The sequence below is a fragment of the Hyperoodon ampullatus genome (genome assembly GCF_949752795.1).
Source record: "Hyperoodon ampullatus genome assembly, chromosome: 7".
NCBI lineage: Eukaryota > Metazoa > Chordata > Mammalia > Artiodactyla > Ziphiidae > Hyperoodon > Hyperoodon ampullatus.
Window position 1 is genome coordinate 73,035,642 of NC_136920.1, and position 26,867 is coordinate 73,062,508.

Below are 26,867 nucleotides of genomic sequence, written 5' to 3' on the forward strand. Positions count from 1 at the left end.
GGAGGACTGGATCGTGGAATCCTGCTCCAGCAACTGCACCTTGATCTTCTGTTCATTTCTCAGCAACACCTACAAATCCATCTATGAACCAATTTCTGTCTGTGCCATCCAGAAGTGCCTCCAAAGCAGTTTCCCTTCACTCTATATTCCTTGCCTTATGCAAGTGTCCAGGAATAAACATGTCAAGAAACGGAGGCATAGGCACAACATCAAGATCAAGTATCAGGAGGTTTTGTATTGCCTTGGATATGTATCAGGTCCTTGAGAAGAAGTCATTTTCTCTCCCTGGACCCTTCCCAACAGAGGAAAGCCAGCAGCATGTTACTTTTTTTTTCCGGTCATGCCGCACGGCTCGTGGGCTCTTAGTTCTCCCCGCCAGGGATTGAACCCAGGCCCACGGCAGTGAAAGCTCTAAGTCTTAACCACTGGACTGCCACGGAAGTCCCAGCATGTTACTTCTTATTGAGGAAAACAGTGTCTAGTAAAAGGGGTTTGGGCCTGTTAGAGCACAGGAATTATGAGTGACTCAATAAATCACAAATTCCTAGATAAACCAATAACCTTCTTCCTTGGATAAAAACTTTGGTTTTGGTGTTTGGTTTTTTCAGATTACAGATTCCAAGAACTAAAATGATCTAACACTTTAAAGAGTGGTGAATAGGGGCTTCCGTGGTGGCACAGTGGATAAGAATCCACCTGCCAATGCAAGGGACACGGGTTCGAGCCCTGGTCCGGGAAGATCCCACATGCCGCGGAGCAACTAAGCCTGTGCGCCACAACTACTGAGCCTGCCCTCTAGAGCCCGTGAGCCACAACTGCTGAGCTTGCGAGCCACAAGTACTGAAGCCCACATGCCTAGAGCCTGTGCTCCACAACAAAAGAAGCCACTGCAATGAGAAGCCTGCGTAACGCAACAAAGAGTAGCCCCTGCTCGCCGCAACTAGAGAAAGCCCGTGCACAGCAATGAAGACCCAATGCAGCCAAAAAAAAAAAAAAAAAAAGAATAGTGACTAGACTTCTGTATCCAACTTTTATTTCAAGTAATAAAAAGGGTGATTATTAAATTTTTCCTATTTACAATAATTTGGAGAACTTGCTTTATCCAAACTTTCAAGTCATCCTTTCTCCTACTTTTCCTTTCTTTCCCCTCATTTGCAAAAATCCATACCTTCAGCACCTGGGATAGAAATCTAATAGTGAACATTCTCATAACAGGAGTCTCCTTACAACGTGGGGTCTGTTGAGACTTTACCACTAGAACCCTAAACTCAGCAGTGCTGTGAGCCTGTTCTCGCCAGCCAATCTGCCACCGCACTCTCCCTAATCCCAGTTACCCTGCTCCTGCTTTATTTTGTCAGACCCACTTTTCTGAGACACAGCCTGAATCCTCCTTAAGCCTCCTCTATGTACACGTCTGACAGTGCCTTCTGATGGGACCTGTATGAGAAAGTTCTCCTGTGACTAACTACCTTATAGACACACTTTTTCTTCCTCCTTGACAAGGAAATTAAACTTGTCTTTCCCCTACAGAGATCATGAATCGTCTCCCCTTAGGAGTGCTCCTGAATCCCACGTTCAGAGCAGGAGTGTGTGCCGGTTATCAGTTTATTTACTCTGAGCTCCACATCCACCCTTCTTTGCCCCGCTTGTGATACTGGAACTGGACCCTGTGAACATTTCTCCTGTGCCAGCTGGGCCCAGTGTTAATCTCTGTCCTTTCAGGGCACAGGAGGGACGTTGCAGGGCTCAAACACTTCCTGGTTTGTGCTTTCCTTCCGCCCAGCTCCTGTGGTGGTCTTCTCTTGCACAGGACACCCAGTGACACTCACGCCAGGGAGGAGAATGTACTTGTTCCTCACATGGGCAAAACCTTGCAGAGTCCAGACCGTCAGTAACAGCTTTCCCAATAAAGCACCACATTGAAAACCCTGACCTCAATCCACATCACTCTTCACTCTTGCACGTTTTCCTCTTCCTCTTTATAGTCAGACTTGTTGAAAACCTGCCCATCTGCACTTTCTGATTCCTCGCTTCTGACTCACACTTGAACCCCCACCAGCCTGACCTCTGTCCCCACCACTCAGCCAAACAGCTCTGGTCACCACTGACCTCCATGTTGCCAAAACAATTGACATGTTTCTCTCCTCCTATCAGGAGGCCTCTGAGCCGTGCTCAGCCCAGTTGTCCTCTCCCTCCTTCCTGGAAGGTTCTCTCTTGGCTTCATAGTACCACACTCTCCTTTTGCTTCCCTTCAGTTTTCCTTTATCTCCTTAGCTGGGTCTTTTCATCTCCCCACACTCTAAGTGTCCCTCAGACTTGGTTCTGGGCTCTCACTTTTTATTTCTCTGTATTCTCCCCAACAAACACAGCAAATAGTATCTACATGCTGACGGCTCTGAAACTTATATCTCCCCCTCAGAACCTGGTTTCCAAGCTCCGTGCTTGTTGATCTGATTGGCCTCCTGAAACCGCTGATTGGATGGCTTCCAGAGATCTCACACTCTGCATGTCCAAAGGGAACACTCATCTCCCTCCAGAACTCTTCAGCCCCAGGCCCCTCCAATTCAGCAAATGACACAACTCTTCTCTCTGTGGCTCACCCCAGATATTGGGAAATGTGTTTGATGCTTCCCTTGCCTTTACCTCCACATCCAATCCACTAGCAAGCCCTGTGATTCTACTTCCAAAATTCATCTCTAGCCCATTAGCTTGGTCTCATGTGCACCTCAGTGCCCCTGGCCACACCTGTTCTCACCTGGGTTCCTGCAACAGCTGTCTCAGTAGTCTCCCCATCTTCATGGCTTCTGCCTCTGCTTAAGTGTGACTGTATAGTTTATCATCTAAACCAAGTCACTTTCCATTGTGAAAGGGACATTATTGATAATTATATGTGGATGACAGGAATAAACTGGAACTGTTCTGATCAAAATAGGCCTGTCTGTCTAGCATTCAGGCTGATCTTTGCAAACCATAATCTGATCATGTGTCCCTTCTGCTTAAAACCCTTTAGCAGATCTGGTCCCTGGTCACCTTCCAGCATCATCTCATGCCACACCCTCCCAGCTCACTGCTCTCCAGCCACACTGGTCTTCCCTCAGTCCTAACAACAAGTCAAGCTCTAATTTACCAGGGTGTCTACACATGATATTGCCTTTGCCTAGAACACTCTTCCCACCTCCCCTTCACATGGCTGCTTCCTTCTTCTCTGTGCCTCTCACTTGAAATCCCTCTTTGGAAAGGCCTTCTCTGACTACTCTGAGTGACCTACCATGACTATTCTTTCTTTCTTAGCAATTATCAATATGTGGGATGATTTTATTCATTTCTCAGTTTACTTTTTCTGTTATTTGGGTGGTTTTTTGGTTTTGATTGTTTTCTTGGTCTGTCTTCCAGCCTAGATTGTAATAATTTCTGTCTCATTTATCTAGCACCAAGAAAAGTATCTGGCACATAATAGGACTTCAACAAACACTTATTGAATACATGAACGATTGAGAAAATTTATTTTTTAACTTATTAGTAAGAAGGGAATTTTTTCAAGGTAAGAGAAATGCATTACATTTCTTATAAAACATATTTCCATTATATATATATACCACATTTTCTTTATCTATTTATCCATTGATGGACATTTAAGTACTTAGGTTTCTTTCATATCTTGGCTGTTGTAAATAATGCTGCAGTTAACATAGGGGTGCATGTATCTTTAAAAAATTTTTTTTAATTGAGGTATAGTTGATGTATATTATGTAAGTTTCAGGTGTACAACATAGTGATTCACAATTTTTAAAGGTTATACTGCATTTATAGTTATTATAAAGTATTAGCTACTATTCCCTGTGCATCCTTGTACTTTTTTTGTTTTTGCAGTACGTGGGCCTCTCCCGTTGCGGAGCACAGGCTTCAGATGCGCAGGCTCAGCGGCCACAGCTCACGGGCCCAGCCGCTCCACGGCATGTGGGATCTTCCCGGACTGGGGCACGAACCCGTGTCCCCTGCATCGGCAGGTGGACTCTCAACCACTGCACCACCAGGGAAGCCCCATCCTTGTAGTTTTATACATAGTAGTTTATACTTCTCAATCCCCTACCCCTATCATGCCCTTCCCTCTCTCTACTAGTAGCCACTAATTTGTTTTCTATATCATGAATCTGTTGGGTTTTTTTTTTGTTGTTGTTGTTATATTCAAGTTTGTTTTATTTTTTAGATTCCACATGTAAGTATATAAAAGTTCTCATCACAAGAAAAAAATTTCGTCACTGTGTATGGTAATTGATGTTAATTAAACTTATTGGGGTGATCATTTCACAATATGTACAAGTATCAAAACATTATGCTGTATAACTGAAACTAATGTAATGTGTTAACTATATCTCAATTAAAATAATAATAATAATAAAGGCCATCCTAATCAGCATCCAGAATCACTGGAAGAGAGGGACCAGAGAGCCTGAGCTTGTGTTTGATCCAGCTGGAGTCAAGTCCCCAGGCACAGAAAGTTTATTTAAGTCTAAATAAACTGAGAACAGAACAAGCTGTGAGACTGTCACCTGGGATCCTCCCAGAAATGCAAAATCTCAAGTTCTACCTCAGATCTACTATGCAGCCAGGACCAGTTACATAATGTGTGGTACCAGTGACAAATAAAAATGTGCGGACCTTGTTCAGAAATTATTAAAAATTCTAAGATGGTGAAAGCAGGGTATTAACCAAGCACTGGGCCGTGCTAAGCATGGGGCTCTCCACAGCTGCACAAGCCTCATGCCACAAAGATGGGCAGTTTCCTAGGAAAAGCTACACAGACAGCCAGGGGATTAAAAACTCTGATACAAAGTCACTAAACCCAGGCTTTGCCTATTAGTATCAGATAAAATCATGCTTAGATTGCTAGAAGAATATATCAACTTGAATATTCAGATTGATTCAGAGTCGTCCATCTGGAATAATGTATTATTACCTGGGGAAGATGGGAAAACCACAATCTGGGAAAACATTCTCTGTATTTAGGACATGGCGGTGCCAGTTAGTATTTTTCTGAACCCTCTAGGAAGAAATGCCAAGCAGGAATTTTCCAGGCCTCTCTTGTGGTTTGTATTTGATCCACTAGACCGGGGTTGACTGGAAACTCCAGGCTGGTCGCCTCTGCACAGCAGCGTTGTGTTGTAATTCTGTACTGTTACTCAAGAAGTTTCATTGTATCCAGATTTCTTCTAAATGAAAAGGAGGGAAAAGCTGGGTTTTGCTCTGACCTTACTCTAAAGTTACTGTTCCTGGTGCAAGGGATGATTTCAGCCCCTTGTTGTGCCACAAAATCGTTAAGATGGTAAATTTTATGGTATCTGTAGTTTACAATTTAAAAAAACAACTTGACATGTGGAACCTGAAGAAACAGAACCCTGGTGGAATTTCAGCAGGTGGGCCCTGGGGCAAAGGGCAGCTCAGGGTTGATTGAGCAGGGGCACAACTGGAGGGCAAGTGCAGAGCGTGTCCAAGAACAGAGAGCCCAGGATGAGAGACAAACTTGGGCTCTGAAACTGAAAACAAGAGTCCGGGAACAAGTCACAGAGGGCCTTGTCGACAAAAAAATTTTAATCAGCAGTCAATCTAAGAAAGAAATAGAGAATTTTATTCCAGCCAATATGAAGATTATAACTCAGGAGACAGTCTTTCAGAAAGCTCTGAGGGGAATTCCCTGGTGGTCCAGTGGTTAGGACTCTGCTCTTTCACAGCCGAGGATGAGGGTTCGATCCCTGGTCAGGGAACTAAGATCCTGCAAGCCGTTCCACCCATTAGAGGTCAAAGCAGTTATATAAGTTTTTGAGGCAAAGGGTTATACATCAAAGTGACATACTGACTATGTAGTCCAACAGGCAAGCAGTGGGTCATTGTGACTCCTTACAGGATTAAAAGGAAATGTTAACTCCTAAAGAGTTACCTTGCTGGGGGCTTCCCTTGTGGTGCAGTGGTTGAGAGTCCGCCTGCCGATGCAGGGGACGCGGGTTCATGCCCCGGTCCGGTAAGATCCCACATGCCACGGAGCGGCTGGGCCCGTGAGCCATGGCCACTGAGCCTGTGCGTCCAGAGCCTGTGCTCCGCAACGGGAGAGGTCACAATAGTGAGAGGCCCGCGTACCACACACAAAAATAAATAAATAAAAATAACTTTTAAAAAAAGGGTTACCTTGCTGGTGCCAGGAGGAAATTGTTTTTTTTTTTTTTCTTTTTGGCAAGTAGGCATTCCTGTGTCTTTTAAGGGAACCTAGTTAATATGTAATACAGATGCACAACGTACACTAAAGGGGAGGGGATAGTGGTTCAAAAAGCAGAGAGAATTTTACATTAGATTTTTTTCTTGTCCTGCCTTAAAATAATTTTGTTTCATCAGTTTAAATGTCAATCTCAAGGATTTGGGCTTTATTTTGAAAGCAGAGGAGAGCCACCGAAAGTTTCTGATTGGGAAGTGGCTTAAGGCTGTGCCTCAGAGGACAAGGATTCTGACAATATATCTCCAATTAACTTCCCATGAGACCCAGGGAATCACTCTTTCTCAGGGGCCTAGGTTTATCTACAAACTAGGATAACTCTACATCTAAATTTAGGAATAACGTGGGGGTAGGAGACAAGCTGAAGGAGGTTAAATTAGTCCTTAGATCTACAAGTTCCAGGTCTGGGGCAGGATCCCAGCGTCTGTATTTTTAAAGAGCTCCTGTGATGATTCTGATGCATGGCAAGCTCATGAAATCACCTGACTGGGTGGTACCTAATGCTGGTTCCATTGTGATGTGCTGAGACTCAGTGGTGGTGGTGGGGAAGGCAGCCTTTAGAAGTGTTAACGAGAAAACCACAGGCCCAAAATGGTGCCACTTGTGCTCCCATACCAAGCCTAGACTTAATACTTGACTTAGTTGCAGTTTCAACCCTCCCCAGAAATGTAATCTTAACCAGTGGAATTTTCTGGTCGGCACCAAAGAGGTAATCTGCATGTGGGCCCTCTCCATCCACGCACCGCCCCCCACCAGAAGAGGTAACATGCATGATAAAAGTTTTGATGATCCCTTTCCCCCAAAAAGAAGATATCCTGACCTAGAAATAATCTTTTTTCTTTTGTTAATAACTCCCTTGTCCCACCTTTCTTCCTATAAAAGCTCTCTGTTTCGTACACCCATTCAGAGCACTCTTCTAGTTGCTAGATGTGATGCTGTTTGATTCATGAGTCGTTGAATAAAGCCAACTAGATCTTCAAATGTACTGTTGAATTTTGTTTTTTTAACAGAAGTGAAGAAAGTTCCCTGAAGACTGATGTAATTGTCTCGGCAAGAAGTAATGAGAATGTGGGATGGTGGCAATAGAGAATAGAAAAATATGTGACTAATGGAAAACACCACCAATGTAGAATTGAGGGAATTTACCTAGTAATTGGAAGTGAGGGTTGAGGAAGGGGGCAAGAATGACGACAAGGTTTTGAGCCTTGGCCAGGGCAGTGACAAATTAAACACATGCAAGGAAATTATTTCAATTTTGGTCTTCCCACTCTCTTTCATTCATGAAAACCAATGTACATGGGTCTGATCACTACTGGGTGAAACGATATTCCAAATCTTTCAAACGACAACTAATATTTATTACCCAGACACTATGCCACAGGCACCATGCTCTGCATTTTAGTCTCATTTAATTGTCACTATGAGGTACCTCTGGTTCACATTCATTATCTCATTTAATCCTCAAACTACCCCCAAGGGGACTGCTACTATTATCCATATTTGACAGATGAGGAAGCTGAAACTTGGAGAAACAAAGGAACTCACCTAAGATCATCTAAAGAGCAGACCTTCAAAGCCACTCTGCCTCAGAACCTGCCAACTAAAATCTGGCATTGCCATCTACCTCTACAGGGATTAAATCATGAGCCACTGTGCCTGCTGACCTTCAACACCCTCTGAAAGGAGGTCAGGGTGGAGATCAGGAATGAGGCACTCGGTGATCTGGGAAAAACTGGCAAAACAGGTCTTCATATAGTTAGATATTTTCAGGAGAAGATTTTATGAGCTCCAATTCTTGCATCTACTCACATCTAGAAAAGTACTAAGATCATTAACTGTGACATCTGCTCCTCCTGACTAGCAGCAAGCCTCTGTCCAATTGCATGCTTGACTGCACGCACCACCCCCTTTCACTATAATCATTTACAACACTGATCTTCCCCCAACCTCTTTGGAGCAGTTTCTCAGAGCTATCTGAAATGCAGTCTCCCGGGCGGTAGTCCTCATTTTGCCCCAAATAAAACTTAACTCATGGGCTTCCCTGGTGGTGCAGTGGTTGAGAGACCCCCTGCCAATGCAGGGGACACGGGTTTGTGCCCCGGTCCTGGAAGATCCCACGTGCCGCGGAGCGGCTGGGCCCGTGAGCCATGGCCGCTGAGCCTGCGCATCCTATGATACCCTGAAGCCCTGTTAAACACCAGTCAAGTCTGGATGCAAAAATAAAAGTGAGGCAACCATGAATCAATCTATCATTTTTAGGCAAGTGAAAGATTACAAGTTGTATTTGAAAACACTGCCTAATATCCAAGTAGACTGTTCAAATTTAAATGTTTAACTGAATGGGATTTTTGTTTGTTTTCCTTAGAAAATAAATGCAGATGATGTGGGGTTTCTGGGGGGTGTTTGTTTTGTTTTAATGCTAGATAATTCTGTTACCCTTTAGGTAAATGAGGATTGCTGTAACATGCCCTAGAAAGAACTGTCGGGAAATGACTGCACAATTGTGCCAGTTCAGGGTGTCTCCTCCTCCTGAGATTTCCTCCACACCCTCTTTTGGACAGTCACTGTGTAATGACAAAAGCTGAAAGTGACAGGAGGGCTCTCACCCTTTACCTTAAACAGACTCACAGTCAACTTAATCCAATACAGCCACAATCCAGCTGAACTAGTGGGAAGGTGTGATATTGTGATAAGAAATTTATATTTGGTCTTCATCTCCTTTCCTGGCACAGAGTTCCTAAAACCCTTGGAATTTCCAAGGTGATGAGAGGGAGAAAAGTGTCTTTCGTTAATGAGGTGAGTTTTGGACCACACCTAAAGATGGGGGCTGGCTGCCAGTGGAGCCAACCATGTGATTAGAGGGTTGGAACTTTCAGTCCCACTCTTGACACTGGCCACCGGCAACTGAACTCAACCTCCAGCCCATCTCCGCTCTCAATGCTGCCGCTGCTTTATCTAGAGCTTCCAGTTGGTGAACATGTGGAGACTGGTCTAGGGTGGCACTGGGAGAGGGCATGGAAGCTCCTTGCTCCTTCCCCATACCTTACCCTTCCAGCCAGCTGTTCCTGAGCCTTTTATAATAAACTGATAATCTAAGTAAGTAAAATGTTTCTCTGAGTTCTGTAAGCCACTCTAGCAAAGTAATTGAACCCAAGGAGTGGGTCACGGGAACCTCTGATTTATAGCCAGTTGGTCAGAAGTACGGGCATACCTTGGAGATATTGTGGGTTCGGTCCCCAGACCACAGCAATAAAGTGAGTCACATGAATTTTTTGGTTTCCCAGTGCATATAAAAGTTATGTTTACACTATACTATAGTCTATGAAGCGTGCAATAGCATTGTCTTAAAAAATGTATATACCTTAATTTAAAACTGCTTTATTGCTAAAAAAAAAAAATGCTAACCATCTTCGGAGCCTTCACCAAGTTGTAATCTTGTTGCTGGTGGAGGGTCCTGCCTCCATGTTGATGGTAGCTCACTGATCAGCGTGGTGTTTGCTGAAGTTGGGGCAGCTGTGGCAATTTCTTTAAATAAGACAACAGTGAATTTTGGCAGATCACTGACTCTTCCTTCTCCTCCTTTCACAAATGATTTCTCTGTAGCATGCAATACTGTTTGATAGCATTTTACCCACAGTAGAACTTCTTTCAAAATTAGAGTCATTTTTCTCTCAACCCTGCCACTGCTTTATTAACTAAGTTTATGTAATATTTTAAATCATTTGTTGTCATTTCAACAATCTTCACAGCAATCTTCACCAGGAGTAGATTCCACCTCAAAAACCACTTCCTTTGCTCACTCATAAGAAGCAACTCCTCGGGCTTCCCTGGTGGCGCAGTGGTTGAGAGTCCGCCTGCCGATGCAGGGGACATGGGTTTGTGCCCCAGTCCAGGAAGACCCCACGTGCCGCGGAGCGGCTGGGCCCGTGAGCCATGGCTGCTGAGCCTGCATGTCCGGAACCTGTACTCCGCAATGGGAGAGGCCACAGCAGTGAGAGGCCCGTGTACCGCAAAAAAAAAAAAAAAAAAAAAAAAAGCAGCAACTCCTCATCCGTTAAAGTTTTACCATAAGATTGCAGCAATTCAGTCATATCTTCAAGCTCCACTTCTAATTCTAGTTCTCTTGCTATTTCCACATGTGCAATTACTTCCTCCACTGAAGTCCTGAGCCCCTCAAAGTCATCCATGAGGGTTAGAATCAACTTCTTCCAAACTTCTATTAATGTTAATATGTTAATCTCTTCCCATGAATCATTAACGTTCTTAATGGCATCTAGAATGGTGAATCCTTTCCAGAAGGTTTCCAATTTACTTTGCCCAAATCATCAGAGGAATCATTATCTATGGTAGCTATAGTCTTACAAAATGTATTTCTTAAAAAATAAGACTTGGGCTTCCCTGGTGGCGCAGTGGTTGAGAGTCCGCCTGCCCATGCAGGGGACGCGGGTTCATGCCCCGGTCCGGGAGGATCCCACATGCCACGGAGCGGCTGGGCCCGTGAGCCATGGCCGCTGAGCCTGTGCGTCCAGAGCCTGTGCTCCGCAACGGGAGAGGCCACAGCAGTGAGAAGCCCACGTAATGCAAAAAAAAAAAAAAAAAAGACTTGAAAGTTGAAATTACTCCTTGATCCATGGGATGCAGAATGAATGTTGTATTAGCAGGCATGTAAACAACACTAAACTTGATGTACAACTCCATCAGAGCTTTTGAGCAACCAGGTGCAGTCAGTGAGCAGTAATATTTTGAAAGGAATCTTTTTTTCTGAGCGGTAGGTCTCAGCAGTGAGCTTAAAATATTCATTAAACCATGTTGTAAACACTTGTGCTGTCATCCAGGCTTTGTTGTTCCATTTATAGAGCACAGGAAGAGTAAACTTAGCATAATTCTTAAGGGCCCTAGGATTTTCACCATGGTAGATAAGCATTGGCTTCAACTGAAAGTCACTACCTGCATTAGCCCCTAACAGGAGAGGAAGCCTGTCCTTTGAAGCTTTGAAGCCAGGCATTGACTTCTCCTCTCTAGCTATGAAAAGTACTGGATGGCATCCTTTTCCAGTATAAGGCCGTTTTGTCTACACTGAAAATCTGTTGTTTAGTGTAGCCACCTTCATTAATGATCTTAGCTAGATCTTCTGGATAACTTGCTGCAGCTTCTACATCAGCACTTGCTGCTTCACTTTTATGTTATGACGACTGCTTCTTTCCTTAAACCTCATGAACCAACCTCTGCTAGCTTCAAACTTTTCTTCTGTAGCTTCCTCACCTCTCTCAGCCTTCACAGAATTGAAGAGTTAGGGCTTTGCTCTGGATTAGGCTCTGGCTTACGGGAATGTTGTGACTGGTTTGATCTTCTATCCAGACTACTAAAACTTTCTCCATATCAGCAATAAGGCTCTTTCACTTTTTTCTCATTCTTGTATTCACTGGAGTAGCACTTTCAATTTCTTTCATGTACTTTTCCTTTACATTCACAATTTGGCTATTTGATGCAAGAGGCCTACCTTTCAGCCTATCTCAGCTTTCAACATGCCTTTCTCACTTAGCTTAATCATTTCTAGTTTTTGATTTAAAGTGAGAGATGTGTAACTCATCCTTTCACTTGAATACGTAAGAATATTGCTGTGTGTCAGGGAATAGGGAAGCCTGAGGAGAGGGAGAGAGATGGGGAATGGCCAGTTGGAGCAGTCACAACACACGTTTCTCGATTAAGTTCACCATCAAACATGGGTGCAGTGGTGCCACAAAACAATTACAATAGTAACATCAAAGATCACTGATCACAGATCACCCTGACAAATAATGAGAGCGAAAAAGACTGAAGTATTCCAAGAATCAGGGAAATGTGACAGAGACACAAAGTAAGAAAATGCTGTTGGAAAAATTGTACTGATAGACTTACTGAACACAGGGTTGCCATAAACTTTCAATTTGTTAAAAAAAAAAAGAAAGAAAAAAACAGTATATGTGAAGCACAATAAAGCAAAGTACAATAAAAAGAGGTATGCCTGTACGGTTAACAACCTGGACTTGTGACTGGCATCTGAAGTGTGGGCAGTTTTGTGGTTCTGAGCCCCTAACCTGTGAAATCGGATGCTATCTCCAGGGAGATACTTTCAATTGAGTTGAATTGTAGGACAGCCAGCTGGTGTTGGAGAATTGCTTGGCGTGGGGAGACATACCACATACACTCTACCACACACTGGTGACCAAAATTGATAGGTTTTCCACACTTCCCAAAATGCTAAGAAGCTTTGTGAAGCCTCCCTCCTCTGATCATCTCTTCAACTAATCTGGTTACGTCATATCCAAATGTCCCATGGAAGTATGACAGCAATTTGTGTCTACAGTTCTCTGGCTGTGCTATAAATGAAAGAAAGAAGTGAATCATTCAATGTACCCAACACTTTGCTTATTCCACACTGAGTTTACACCACACCTTCCTGCAAATTGCTCCTATAAACCTCATGTCTACATTCTACTCAAATAAATTTTTAAATTAGATTTTACATTTATTATTAATATAACATGCTGTGTAAGTATACAGGGGCCTGAAAATGGCAATCTAGTACTTGGCTTAAATAATACAAGCACTTGCTGCAATCTTTATCAGTACTCAGCCTTCCTTTATTATGGCTTTTAAAAAACAAATTTTAAAAGTTCATGATTCCTTTAGGCTACTGTTTAGGAAAGACTGGAGTAAAACATTTCCAGTAATGAATTAGTTGTATATAGGTTCAGATTAGAAAATGTCAAGCACTGGAAAAAAAATACATTTTAAATTAGCTCAATTTAAATATGGGGCCATTTCATTTAAACATCTGATTTGCATCTTCAGTGTTTCACTCATTTTATGTGCTAATTCCATTACACCAGATCTTACATTGGTAATTTCTCAAGTGTCCCAGAGAAGATAAAAAAAGAATTCAATTTCTGTCAATTACATTGTATGTCTTCGTGTGACCAGGATGAGAAACTTCTGCTCCCTACATGGCAGTCACGATGAGAAAAGAATTCCCCCAGTCTGCCAGCAAGGAACAAATAACACTGTGGTTCAGAATAAGGACTGCATAGCTGGGGATATTCACATTCTGATTCCTTCCAGGGCACTTCATTTCAGCAAATAAGGACTGATTCCTTTCAAAATTCAACTTCAGTTGAAAAACACTGAGGTACAGATAGAGCCACAAATGCAGAGGTTACAGACACGGACAAAAGTGCTCCCAATAAGGTGGCAGGGATCTCAGGTGGGGCCTTTCCTTCAATAACAAATGCATTCAGAAGGTTCCGGAGCACGATTCCGTTTTTCTCAAAATGTCATGACACCCTGCTGAATCTTCTTCAATTAGGCCTGCTGAGACCAGAGAAACCGATCACATTTTTCAAGCATGCTTTGTATCAAGGCTCTGAAATCCCAAAGAAAAGAAACAGGCAAATTTAGCTGTCATTGTTCGTTCTTTTCAGAAGAAAGGATTACAAAGGCTGACTGACTCTGTGCATCAAAAGACACAATCAACAGAGTGAAAAAGCATCCTGTGAATATGGCATCCTTTCCTATACAACAGGAGAAAATATTTGCAAATCATATATCTGAGAGGTTAATATTGAGAATATGTAAAGAGCTCATATGACAAAAAACAAATAATGCAATTTAAAAATGGGCAGAAGACTTGAACAGGTATTTCTCCAAAGATGACATTCAAATGGCCAACGAGCATATGAAAAGATGTTCAACATCAATAATCACTAGGGAAATGCAAATAAAAACCACAATGAGTTATCACTTCATGCCCATTAGGATAGCTACTATCCAAAAAAACAAAACGAAACAAAAATCAAAACAAAAAAACCCCAGAAAATAACTAGTGCTGGTGGGGATGTGCTATAATTGGTGGGAATGTAAAATGGTGCAGGCTCTATGGAAAACAGTATGGAGGCTCCTCAAAAAATTAAAAATAGAAGTACCATCTGATCCAGCAATTCCACACCTGGGTATATTCCACACCAAAAGAACTGAAAGCAGGGTCTCAGAGATATCTGTAAACTCATGTTCATAGCAGCATTACTCACAATAGCCAAGAGGTGGAAGCAACCCAAGTGTCTATCAACAGGTGAGTGGATAAATAAAATGTGGTTACATACACACAATGAAATATTATTCAGCCTTAAAAAGGACGGAAACGCTGACAAATGCTATAACATGGATGAATCTTAAGGACATTATGCTAAGTGAAATAAGCCAGTCACAAAAAGACAGACACTGTATGATCCCCCTTATGTGAGGTACTTAGAGTAGTCAAAATCAGAGACAGAAAGTAGAATGGTGGTTACCAGGGGTTAGGTGGAGGGAGAAAGGGGGAGTTGTTGTTTAATGGGTATAGAGTTTCAGTTTTGTAAGTTGAAAAAGTTCTGGAAACTGACTGCACACTGATATGAATATACTAAACACTACTGAACTAAGTAGTTAAAAACGGTTGGCAGGAAATTTTATGTTATCTGTATTTTACCACAGTTTAAAAAAAACAAAAACAAAAAAACCCCTGACTGAGACAATTAGGTATGCGGTACCAATAATATTCTTAAAGAATTGAGTACACATGAGATTTGGGTATTCACATTAACCTAAACAGTGTTTTGGTCATGACTGTGGACCAAATATTACTTTAGCCTCTTCCCTTAATCACCTTCATCAACAGAGGAGTCTCTGTCCCCTCATCTATGAATGAGGGGTTGGGACTATGTGATCTCTATAGTCCCATCCACCTCTGAAAATCTGTGCAATTCTACATTCCCCAGGTGCCTGTGGATAGGGCAGGACAGACATACATTACCTCTGCCTTTTCTCGGCAATCCTCAGGATATCACAGGTTCTGGTAAATCTCTCTGACAGCTCAAGGGTCAAACCACATTCTTGTAGCAGTGACCAGGCCCGGTCTGGGCCCATGGTCTTAGCTAACAGGAGAGCCACATTCTCCACGTTGATAGGGGAAGGCCCATCGCTGAAGTTCCCATTTGGTGACTTCTGGGGGGCTGGCTTTGTGCTCTTGTTCTGTACCAGATGTAGGAGAAGCTTCCATTCCTCCACAGTCTCTGGGATCCAACCTACTCAAACACAGAGAAACAATGTGGGCTCTGATCGCTCTTAGCACTCTGCCTGCATACAGGAGAAACCATTCGTGAAAATGTTTCATACCAAAACATAAAAATATTAAAGAATATAACCTCATTATCCCCAACACAGAATTGTTTTCTGAATATTTGTTGAACAAATAGCTCACGAAAAGGAGAAGCCATAAAATTAGCTTCAACATTCCTTCATTTGCTCACGCAGTAAGTAATTACCCAGGGCACACTCCATACTAGGCACTGAATGTGAATGAGGAACAAACAGACATGATGAGCCCTGCCTGCACTCCTGTGGAACTCAGGGTCCAGTAAAGGAGACAGAACTTAGGCAAACACATAAATAAATCTATGCTTATAAACTGTGCTAAGTGCTTGCTATAAAGGAAAAGATCAAAGAGCCATTAGAGAGATCGGCAGGTTTGGGGGTTTTTTTTGAGGCTCAGAGAAGGGCTCTATCAGAAGTCACAGTTAAGCAGAGAGCTGAAAGATGAGACAAGTTTAGTGAGCATGTGCTTGTGGCCCATATGTGCACAAACGTGCAGGGAAGGTGTCAGGAATGGAGGGTGAAGGAGCCTGCATTTCTGACAAAGGAAACATGGAAAATGACTCGACACAGGAAGGAACTAGGTGAGTTCAAGGAACTCAAAAAAGGCCTACAATGCACAAAGGTGGCAGTGAGGACTGAGAATGAGATGACAGGGCCAGGCCATAAGGGAACAGCTTAAGAATCTGGATTTTATTTTGAGTCCAATGTAAGGGGCTTCAAGGAGGAGAGCCACATAATCCAATTTTTGTTTAAAAGAACCATTCTGGGGCTTCCCTGGTGGCGCAGTGGTTGAGAGTCCGCCTGCTGATGCAGGGGACACGGGTTCGTGCCCCGGTCTGGGAAGATCCCACATGCCGCGGAGCGGCTGGGTCCGTGAGCCGTGGCAGCTGAGCCTGCGCATCCGGAGCCTCTGCTCCGCAACGGGAGAGGCCACAACAGTGAGAGGCCCGCGTACCGCAAAAATAAATAAATAAATAAATAAATAAATAAATAAAAGAACCATTCTGAGAGTCAGCAACGTGGTGGAGTGAAAAGCTACCTTTGTTTCTCTCCTTAATCTACAACCAGTAAAACATCCACAACACAACAAAGGTTCTTGTGTCCGACACACCAAGAAACCAGAGAATTCTCCACATATCTATACAACTAAAGGTGATGGACTGGAACACATAGAAGAGGCAGAACCAGGGAACCAGTGGAGGTGGTGTCTGCAGACCCAGCCCTCCAGCCCCAGAGAAGCTGATGGTAGCAGGGGAAGCAGTGCACATGACCCCAGCCCCCAGCCCCCCACTCGAAGTAGCAAGCCCATGAATCTTACAACACTGGACATGGCAGGGCCACCTGAGCAATCCTAGCTATTGCCCCCGCCCCTTCCTCCCCAACAGCAGTGGAACTTGTCGCTCAAGGGCTCCTGGACAGGAGGGAGCCCACCATCCTGGTGCACCAGGTGGCAATGTTAGCAACACTGGCAGAAGTAAGGCGACCCTGCAGGTACAGGAAGTGATAATGCAGGCATTGGGCCACACCACAGATGGAGATGGTAGAGGGCACAAAGTGCAGACTCTCAAATATAACCAGAGGCAGCTGACGTAAGAGAAACCCAAAACTTGTGCTATGGCGCCACCTACTGGAAAACAAAAGAAAGGCCTCTAAATTTCTAACCTGTTGGATCATTAGAATCAAGCAGAAAGGTACTTGCTACTTTAAATGTGTGGCAGAGGAACAACTTCATCAAACACAGTGAAGAACCATAGTGACACTGTACCACAAAAGGAAAATGACAATTCTCCAGAAACCAAACTTAAAGTCACAGAATACTGTGGTCTAACTGATAGAGAATTCAAAATAGCTGTCATGAAGAAAGTCAAGGAACTACAAGAAAACTCAGATAGGCAGTTCAATGAACTCAGGAACGAAATTAATGAACAGAGTAATACTTTACAAAAGAGATTAAAACTCTAAAAAAGAAAAACAAATTCTAGAACTAAAGAATTCAATAAATGAGTTGGAGAATACATTAGAAAGCACTGAAAATAGAGCAGATCACATGGGACAGAGAATTAGTGAGCTTGAAGATAGAACTCTAGAAATGACACAAGTAGAAGAAGAAAGAAATAAGATACTTTAAAAAATGAAAAAATTCTATGAGAACTATCCAACTCCTTAGGAAAGACAACATTAGGGTAATGGGTATCCCAGAAGGAGAAGAAAGGGAGGGGGGAGCAAGAGTTAATTTAAAGAATAGCTGAGAGCTTCCCAAACCAGAGAAGGAACTGGATATACAAGTCCATGAAGCTAAGAGAACACCTAATTACCTCAATACAAAAAGACCTTCTTCAAGGGACTTCCTTCCCTGCTGGTGCAGTGGTTAAGCATCCGTCTGCCAATGCAAGGAACACGGGTTCGTGCCCTGGTCCAGGAAGATCCCACATGCTGCAGAGCAACAAAGCCCGTGAGCCACAGCTACTGAGCCTGCACTCTAGAGGCTGCAAGCCACAACTACTGAAGCCCATGCACCTAGAGCCCATGCTCCACAACAAGAGAAGCCACCAAAATGAGAAGCCTGTGCACCGCAACAAAGAGTAGCCCCTGCTCGCCGCAATTAGAGAAAGCCCGCGTGCAGCAATGAAGACCCAACGCAGCCAAAAATAAATAAATAAAAATAATAAATTTATATTAAAAAAACCCCACATGAGATATCACCTCACACCTGTCAGAATGGCTATCATCAAAAAGTCTACAAATGTTGGCAAGGATGTGGAGAAAAGGGAACCTTGTGCACTGTTGGTGGGAATGTAAGTTGGTGCAGCCACAGTGGAAAAGAGCATGGAGGTTCCTCAAAAAACTGAAAATAGAACTACCATATGATCCAGCAATCCCACTTCTGAGTATTTATCCAAAGAATATGAAAACATTAATTGGAAAAGATATATGCACCCCTATGTTCACTGCAACATTATTTATAATAGCCAAGATATGGAAGTAACCTAAGTGCCCATCAATAGATGAATGGATAAAGAAGATGTGATACACACACACACACACACACAAACACACGTAATGGAATACTTCTCAGCCATAAAAAAAAAGAAGAAATCTTGCCATTTGTGACAACATGGATGGACCTTGGGCACATTATGCCAAGTAAAGTAAGTCAGAAAGAGAAAGACAAACACCATATGAGCTCACTCATTTGTGGAATACAAAAACAAACAAAAACAAAATAAATGAACAAACCAAACAAAAACAAACTTGTAGATGCGAAGAACAAAGTAGTGGTTACCAGAAGGGATGAAGCGGGGGCAGGGTGAAATGGGTAAAAGGGAACAAACACGGTGACAGATGGAAACTAAATTTTTAGTGGTGAGTACACTGCAGGGTATACAAAAGTGGAAATATAATGTTGTACACATAAAACTTATATAATGTTATAAACCAATGTTATCTCAATAAAAATTTTTTTAATTAAAAAAAAGAACCATTCTGGCTGCTATAAGGAAAATCGGTTAAAGATGGGCAAGAATGGAAACCAGAAGGCCAATCATAAAGTTATTGTAATAACCAGGCAAATAGCTGGGATCAGAATGACTGTGGTGGAGCCAAAGAAAGTATATAGATATGAGATATATATTTGGCAGCAAAAGCAACATTCTTTGAAGTGAAATATAAGTTAGGAGAGAAAAATGTCAAGAAAAGACTCCCATTTAATATACCAAGGGTAAGAATAGCTATTATTATTATATTAACAAAATATTAAGAGTACTTTTATCTGGGTGGGAAGAATTTTAGGTGATATCTTCTTCATTCTTCCTAGATTTTCCATTTTTTTCTATAACAAACATCATGTTGTAACTTTAAAAGCATAAATCATTTATATCTTAACTTTTCTGGTTATTTTTCCAAAGTGAACTCATCTATAGTTCTACAAAACCATGTGACCCTCTTGTTTCATTTTTGAAACAAAGATGATTCAGTTATTATTGCTGTAACTGTGACACCTGAGGCTATCTCTTTGCCAGTCATCTGGTTTCTTTGCTTGGTTATAACTTTTCTTCTTCTACAGCAATAGGGCTGAAAAAGGCTGTAGGTCACACTGTTAGATGAAGGATCCTGATGTCATGCTGCTGGCATCTCTGCATTGAGATGAATAAAGTAACACTACAAAACAGACCAAGACCACCTCTCTGAGTGCAGGATGAACTCTCAGACTTCAGAAATCAGTGTGTCAAAGTCCTGGCCTCCTGACTCCCATTTTATCTGTATTGAATTGACGAAAATTAAAAAAAAAAAACCCTAAGTACCTGTAAAGGCTTAGGAAAATCTGACTGCTACTCTACTCTAAGTTCATCTTAGTGATACCTAACTTCGGGCTGTGTAAAATGGCAACATGATGCAGATCAAAAAACCTGAGCACAAGCTTTAGAGATGGTCAGACCTGGTCTGAACACCAGCTCCAGCATTAACTAGTTGTATAACTGTGGGGAAACTAATTATCCTTTTTTCTGGGCCTCAATCATAACTTTTTTAAAACTGAAATAATAGTAACTATCCCACAGGTTTAATATCTCATTTAAACAGCATATGGAAAAGCATCAGGTATCAATATAATGCCTCACATGGTAGGCACTCATGAAACAGAAAAGTTGCCTGTAGTTTATTTCTAGTTATGATTTCATGGTATACCAAGTAGTACAGATCAAAAACAAAAAAAAACTCCAAAAATGAGACAGCTAGCTAGAGTAACATAAATGATCATTGAAATATTTATCAAATTTCTTTTTTTTTTTTTTTTTTTTTGCAGTATGCGGGCCTCTCACTGTTGTGGCCTCTCCCGTTGCAGAGCACAGGCTCCGGACGCGCAGGCTCAGCGGCCATGGCTCACAGCCGCTCCGCGGCATGTGGGATCTTCCCGGACCAGGGCACGAACCCGTGTCCCCTGCATCAGCAGGCGGACTCTCAACCACTGCGCCACCAGGGAAGCCCATCAAATTTCTTTACTGAATAGTCTGTAGTGACTTCTAAAATACTATAACCAAGAATAACCGATTGGGATTTACATACCATTGTCCCCTTCCATCAGGCTCATATCATTCAGATACACAATATTCGTGAAGGCCTCTCTTCTTCTCCCCAGCTCCAAACAGAGAATAAGATATCCAGGCCAGAAACTTCAAAGAGAGCAAAGTTGGAGAGAGGAATAAAAGGCAGTGAATTTATCTGGAGCTGTGTGGTCCAATACTGTAGATATTAGCCACATGTGGCTATTTATATTTAAATTAAATAAAATTTAAAAGTCAGTTCTTCAGTTGACCAATTCATATTTCAAGTACTTAATGGCCACATGTGACTAGTGGCTACCATACTAGACAGCGTGATAGAATATTTCCACTGCCTCAGAAAATTCTATTAGACAGCCCTGATCTAGAGCATTTAAGAAAATAAATAAATAAAGCTAGCAATAAGTACTGACATTTGAGGCTAAGCCCCAATTATGAGACATTTAAGCTTATACACTTCATAAACTTTAAGGTTCAATAACAAACTAGCATATTTCTTCCCCAAGTATGCAAACTTTGGAAGTTCTCCTTGACTCCCCCTTCCTTCATTTGCTATACCCAGTATCTACAGGTCCCACTGCATTTTCCTTTGAAATGTGCCATTAGATGTGCTCCTTCTGCTGACCTAGAATCAATTTGGTCATACCTGAATTACTGCACCAGTTTCCTAGCTGGCCTTCCTTTCTCGTCTCCAATCTTTCTCATGTATGAAACCAGAAATGATCTCCAGAAACCTCCATTTTATCATGTCATTTTTGTACCAAAAAGGCTAAAAGGGTCTCTGCTTAAATTCTTCTAACCACCTTTCAAGGTCCTATATGATCTCATGGCCCACAACCTGGCCAGTCTCATCCCTCATTATCAGTGAACAAATATGTACCAAGTGCCTACCACTTTATGAAGTATGCATCATGAGGGAAAAGGAAGGCATATGTCCCTATCTCCAAAAGACTGTAATCCAGATAAAGCCATAAGATAACATCTTCAGGCCATGAATAACTGATGAATATGTGGTACAGATAAAAAGCAATGTCAGTTTTTCATGGCCTTGCTCTTGCTGTTTCTCTCACCTGACTTGCCCTCCTCCTGGCTCCTGTTTGAATACAAATCCTACCCAGCCTTAGGGCTTACCTCAAAGTCTCACCTCCTCCCTGAGTCCTTCACCAGCCATTCTACTAAGCCCATTCTGATCTCTCCCTTCTCAGAAACTATATCAATTATAACTGTATCACACAGTCTGGTGCTTAATTAAATAAACCTGAGAACTGGGGCTAACAACTAAGCAAAAGGGGGAGAGAGGAATGAGCAAGGACCAGTCTCTTCCATACACAAAATACACTCAAAATTTAAGACAAAAAAAGATGTCTATTATCACTTAAAACAAAAAGCCACCTTTATGCAGCAAAAAAAAAATCCCAAATGACACAGCATATCCGTTCAGGCCCCTAACTACAAAGTTACTAACTAAAATGATTCTAATCTTAACTTCAGCTTCTAGGAAAATTCTCACTTACCCATGAGACCTACAGATGTCAGTCGCTTTCTCTTTTGTTGTAAAATCTGCAGGAAGTTTAATTAGATGAAGGATTAGCTGACTGTAACCCCAGGAAAACAAGTGGGAATGAGGCCTGAAAAATGAAAAACATATCAGTAAATTAGACAGGAAATAAACTCTACAAAAATGCTTATTCGTCAGCTGATAGGTAAGATCAGAGTTTAATTATATTTTTTCCATTATTATATTTTTCAAACATTTCTACTTGGCCTTTGAAAAATTAAAACAGCTATTTTTCCAATGACAAATTCCTGTTTATTTTTTTAAATTATGTATTTGAGTAATCAAAAGCAAAAGAAAGAAGCTCATAATTCCATCACTCACAGAGAGCCATTTTATATCCTTCCAGACCTTTTTCCCTAGGCATATAAGATAGGCATTTTGGGAGCTTTTAAAAAGTTTCTCCTGGAGGAAAACACAAGGAATATTTCTGATGGATTACAAGTAACAGTGTGTATTTTTTATGAATTCTGTTTTTTTAAAAATCCTAATCAGGGACTTCCCCAGTGGCGCAAAGGTTAAGAATACGCCTGCCAATGCAGGGGACACGGGTTCGATCCCTGGTCCGGGAAGATCCCACATGCCGCGGAGCAACTAAGCCCGTGCTCCACAACTACTGAGCCTGCAAATCTAGAGCTCGTGAGCCACAACTACTGAGCCCGTGTGCCACAACTACTGAAGCCCATGCACCTAGAGCCCATGCTCCTCAACAAGAGAAGCCACTGCTCACCACAACTAGAGAAAGCCCGTGCACAGCAACGAAGACCCAATGCAGCCAAAAAATAATTAAAAGCTTTAAAAAGTACTAGAAAAGCTTTAAAAAAAAAAAAAGAGTCCAAGTTAAAAAAAAATCCTATATCAGGTTACATCTAAACATCCCTTGGCAAATTTCTAGGAAGAAAACACACACACACACACACAATTTTCTAACAATTTTCTTCTAACACAGGTTTAGTCACCAAGGTCTCTTAATGTTGGTCCATGAAAGAGTTTCAGTAGCCCAGTTTAATTCTCTGCAATAATGTGCAAAATTCTGCATAAATGTGCATTTTTCTGAGAGGAATCATCAGATTCTTAGAGGGTCTGTGATTCAAAAAATGTTCAGAACCACTAAGCAGTACACTCAATCTGATTACTACCATGACTTGAGTCAGTTGCTTCCATAGCTGTTCCTGAAGTAAGCCCAGAATGCTACATGTGAATAAACTGGTTCCATTCTAAAGGAGCAGCAGAGCTTAGAAACAGGACTCCTTCTATACCTGGGGTCTCCTTCATCGTCCATAGTGCTGGTGCTTGGGGGAGCATCATGGGACACTGCCAACAGCAGCCAATCCAATCTTAAAGACTCTGGTTGTAGGAGGGACTCAAGGAAAAATGGCCTAAGAGAAAGTTGGGGAAAAAATCACCAATATTCATGCTGAGAAAGGAAAGATAAAATGTGCAGATGTGAAGAAAATGTTATTAAGGGATCAAGACAGTGGATGAAATAACTTGAAAACTCTTCTGCTACAAAATGTAAAGAAATGCTGGTGAAAATCTAACAGCCTTTTAACTGAACAGTTGAGCTTCAAGATAATAAGGAAAATACCAAAGGGCCCCCCCAAAAAAGGAGAAATAAATACCAGTATAGCAAATGTGAACCAATCAGAAGAAACAGAGGGGGGAAGTTGCCATTCTCAATAACCAAAGGACATGTGTGTTTACTGCCATGTGGAGATAGGAAGTGAGGCCTCAGCCCAAAGAAGTTAAGAGCTGTAACTGAGATCCACCCACAGAAAGCTGGGATATATCACCAACAAAAAGGTGGCAGAAAATCCCCTCGCTGGCAGAGACAACAAGGAAGCTTATCTTTCTTAGCCTAGGCCTTGAAACGGAGTTTAATTTTACACTGTTGATCTGAGAATCTCTGAGAGGGAGAGAGGGAGGAAAGAGAAGTGTGGGTTATGCGCACATTTGTGGTGTGTGCTGTGAATTGTGAAAGAATGGAACATAACTGCCAAAATCCTCCTCTTCCATACCAGGTGCCTCAATCCTGTGGCAGTTAATAGTAAAAATGTTCCAACTGCTTATACTAGAGAAACAGTGCCCTATCAAAAGAGAGTCCAAAAAAAAAAGGAGGGTCTGCAAATATTCTCTCCTTCTCACCGTTGATCTTCAGGCTTTGATTTTACCAGACTGTCTAAATAAGCCAAAAACTGAGCAGGATGATGATGACAAAGTTGCATGACATCTGAAGGCAAAATGGATGGATAAAACCTGATTAAGGATCGAAGGGCAGATTCTCCAAATTTCTCATACAATCTGCATTTAAAAACAAAACATGTTAGTCTCCAACTTCAGTAAGATAATATAACTTGGTTACATTATCTATGTATTTATTAGAAATGAAAATAAATACACTAACAAGAAGCTGCTCAACATGTAACAAAGTAAAACTTTACAGACTGAGATGAAGAAAATGTCTGTGCTTTAGTTCACATGAACAACATACAGGACCACTCACCGGGTAGCATAAGCAATCAACAAAGGACTGTCAAAAGAGACCAAGTCATCCAATAACTTTAATCTTGTTGGAAGGTCTCCTTCTTCCATCTTTATATATGTAGGATTGGAACTTGCCATTTCTAAAAGACAAAGCACACCCCTTTCCCTTCATCTCATAGCGGTAAATATTTTATTCATGAACACATTAATCAACAATCATTAGTAATGCACCGACTGTGTGCAAGTCCCAACATTTGTAAAGCATCATAGGAGAGACAAAAACAGAACAAGAGACAAGCTCTGCTTTTAAGGACTTTAAAATCAAATTGGGTAATCAAGACAGTATGGCACTGGCACAAAAACAGAAATATAGATCAGTGGAACAGGATTGAAAGCCCAGAGATAAACCCACACACATATGGTCACCCTATCTTTGATAAAGGAGGCAAGAATACACAGTGGAGAAAAGAAAGCCTCTTCAATAAGCGGTGCTGGGAAAACTGGACAGGTACATGTAAAAGTATGAAATTAGAACACTCCCTAACACCATACACAAAAATAAACTCAAAATGGATTAAAGGCCTAAAGGTAAGGCCAGACACTATCAAACTCTTAGAGGAAAACATAGGCAGAACACTCTATGACATATATCACAGCAAGATCCTTTTTGACCCACCTCCTAGAGAAATGGAAATAAAAACAAAAATAAACAAATGGGACCTAATGAAACTTCAAAGCTTTTGCACACCAAAAGAAACCATAAATAAGACCAAAAGACAACCCTCAGAATGGGAGAAAATATTTGCAAACAAAGTAACTGACAAAGGATTAATCTCCAAAATTTACAAGCAGCTCATGCAGCTCAATATCAAAAAAACAAACAACCCAATCCAAAAATGGGCAGAAGACCTAAATAGACATTTCTCCAAAGAAGATATACAGATTGCCAACAAACACATGAAAGGATGCTCAACATCATTAATCATTAGAGAAATGCAAATCAAAACTACAATGAGAGGGGCTTCCCTGGTGGCGCAGTGGTTGAGAGTCCGCCTGCCGATGCAGGGGACACGGGTTCGTGCCCCGGTCTGGGAAGATCCCACATGCTGCAGAGCGGCTGGGCCCGTGAGCCATGGCCACTGAGCCTGTGCTCCGGAGCCTGTGCTCCGCAAGGGGAGAGGCCACAACAGTGAGAGCCCCGCCTACGGCAAAAAAAAAAAAAAAAAAAAAAAAAAACAAACTACAATGAGATATCATCTCACACCTGTCAGAATGGCCATCATCAAAAAATCTACAAACAATAAATGCTGGAGAGGGTATGGAGCAAAGGGAACCCTCTTGCACTGTGGGGGGAATGTAAATTGACAGAGCCACTATGGAGAACAGTATGGAGGTTCCTTGAAAAACTAAAAATAGAATTACCATACAACCCAGCAATCCCACTACTGGGCATATACCCTGAGAAAACCCTAATTCAAAAAGAGTCATCGGGCTTCCCTGGTGACGCAGTGGTTGAGAGTCCGCCTGCCGATGCAGGGAACACGGGTTTGTGCCCCGGTTCAGGAGGATCCCACATGCCGCGGAGTAGCTGAGCCCGTGAGCCATGGCCGCTGAGCCTGCGCGTCCGGAGCCTGTGCTCCGCAACGGGAGAGGCCACAGCAGTGAGAGGCCCACACACCGCAAAAAAAAAGAGTCATGTTGGGCTTCCCTGGTGGCGCAGTGGTTGAGAGCCCGCCTGCCGATGCAGGGGACACGGGTTCGTGCCCCGGTCTGGGAAGGTCCCACATGCCGCGGAGCGGCTGGGCCCGTGAGCCATGGCTGCTGAGCCTGCGCGTCCGGAGCCTGTGCTCCGCAACGGGAGAGGCCACAACAGTGAGAGGCCCGCATACCACAAAAAAAAAAAAAAAAAAAGAGTCATGTACCAAAATGCTCATTGCAGCTCTGATTACAATAGCCAGGACATGGAAGCAACCTAAGTGTCCATCAACAGATGAATGGATAAAGAAGATGTGGCACATATATGCAATGGAATATTACTCAGCCATAAAAAGAAATGAAATTGAGTTATTTGTAGTGAGGTGGATGGACCTAGAGTCTGTCATACAGAATGAAGTAAGTCAGAAAGAGAAAAACAAATACCGTATGCTAACACATATATATGGAATCTAAGGGAAAAAAAAAAGTCATGAAGAACCTAGGGGCAAGACGGGAATAAAGACACAGACCTACTAGAGAATGGACTTGAGGATATGGGGAGGGGGAAGGGTAAGCTGTGACAAAGTGAGAGAGTGGCATGGACATATATACACTACCAAACGTAAAAGAGATAGCTAGTGGGAAG

The 26,867-nt window shown here is 42.2% G+C and overlaps 1 protein-coding gene across 2 annotated transcripts in view; it reads right to left on the bottom strand.

Annotated features, from left to right (window-relative positions):
• Nucleotides 1–13,603: 13,603 nt before the first annotated feature.
• The window catches only part of HPS5 (HPS5 biogenesis of lysosomal organelles complex 2 subunit 2), a gene marked incomplete at both ends in the record, with an annotated part of 36,491 nt that continues 23,227 nt past the window's right edge, over nt 13,604–26,867 (bottom strand). For both annotated transcript variants that reach the window (XM_079707869.1, XM_079707868.1), the window contains 7 exons: nt 13,604–13,664; nt 15,090–15,360; nt 20,492–20,598; nt 22,002–22,115; nt 23,302–23,421; nt 24,188–24,343; nt 24,546–24,666. In XM_079707869.1, coding sequence (XP_079563995.1) covers nt 13,604–13,664; nt 15,090–15,360; nt 20,492–20,598; nt 22,002–22,115; nt 23,302–23,421; nt 24,188–24,343; nt 24,546–24,666 — 950 coding nt within the window. The remainder of the gene's footprint in view (nt 13,665–15,089; nt 15,361–20,491; nt 20,599–22,001; nt 22,116–23,301; nt 23,422–24,187; nt 24,344–24,545; nt 24,667–26,867) is intronic.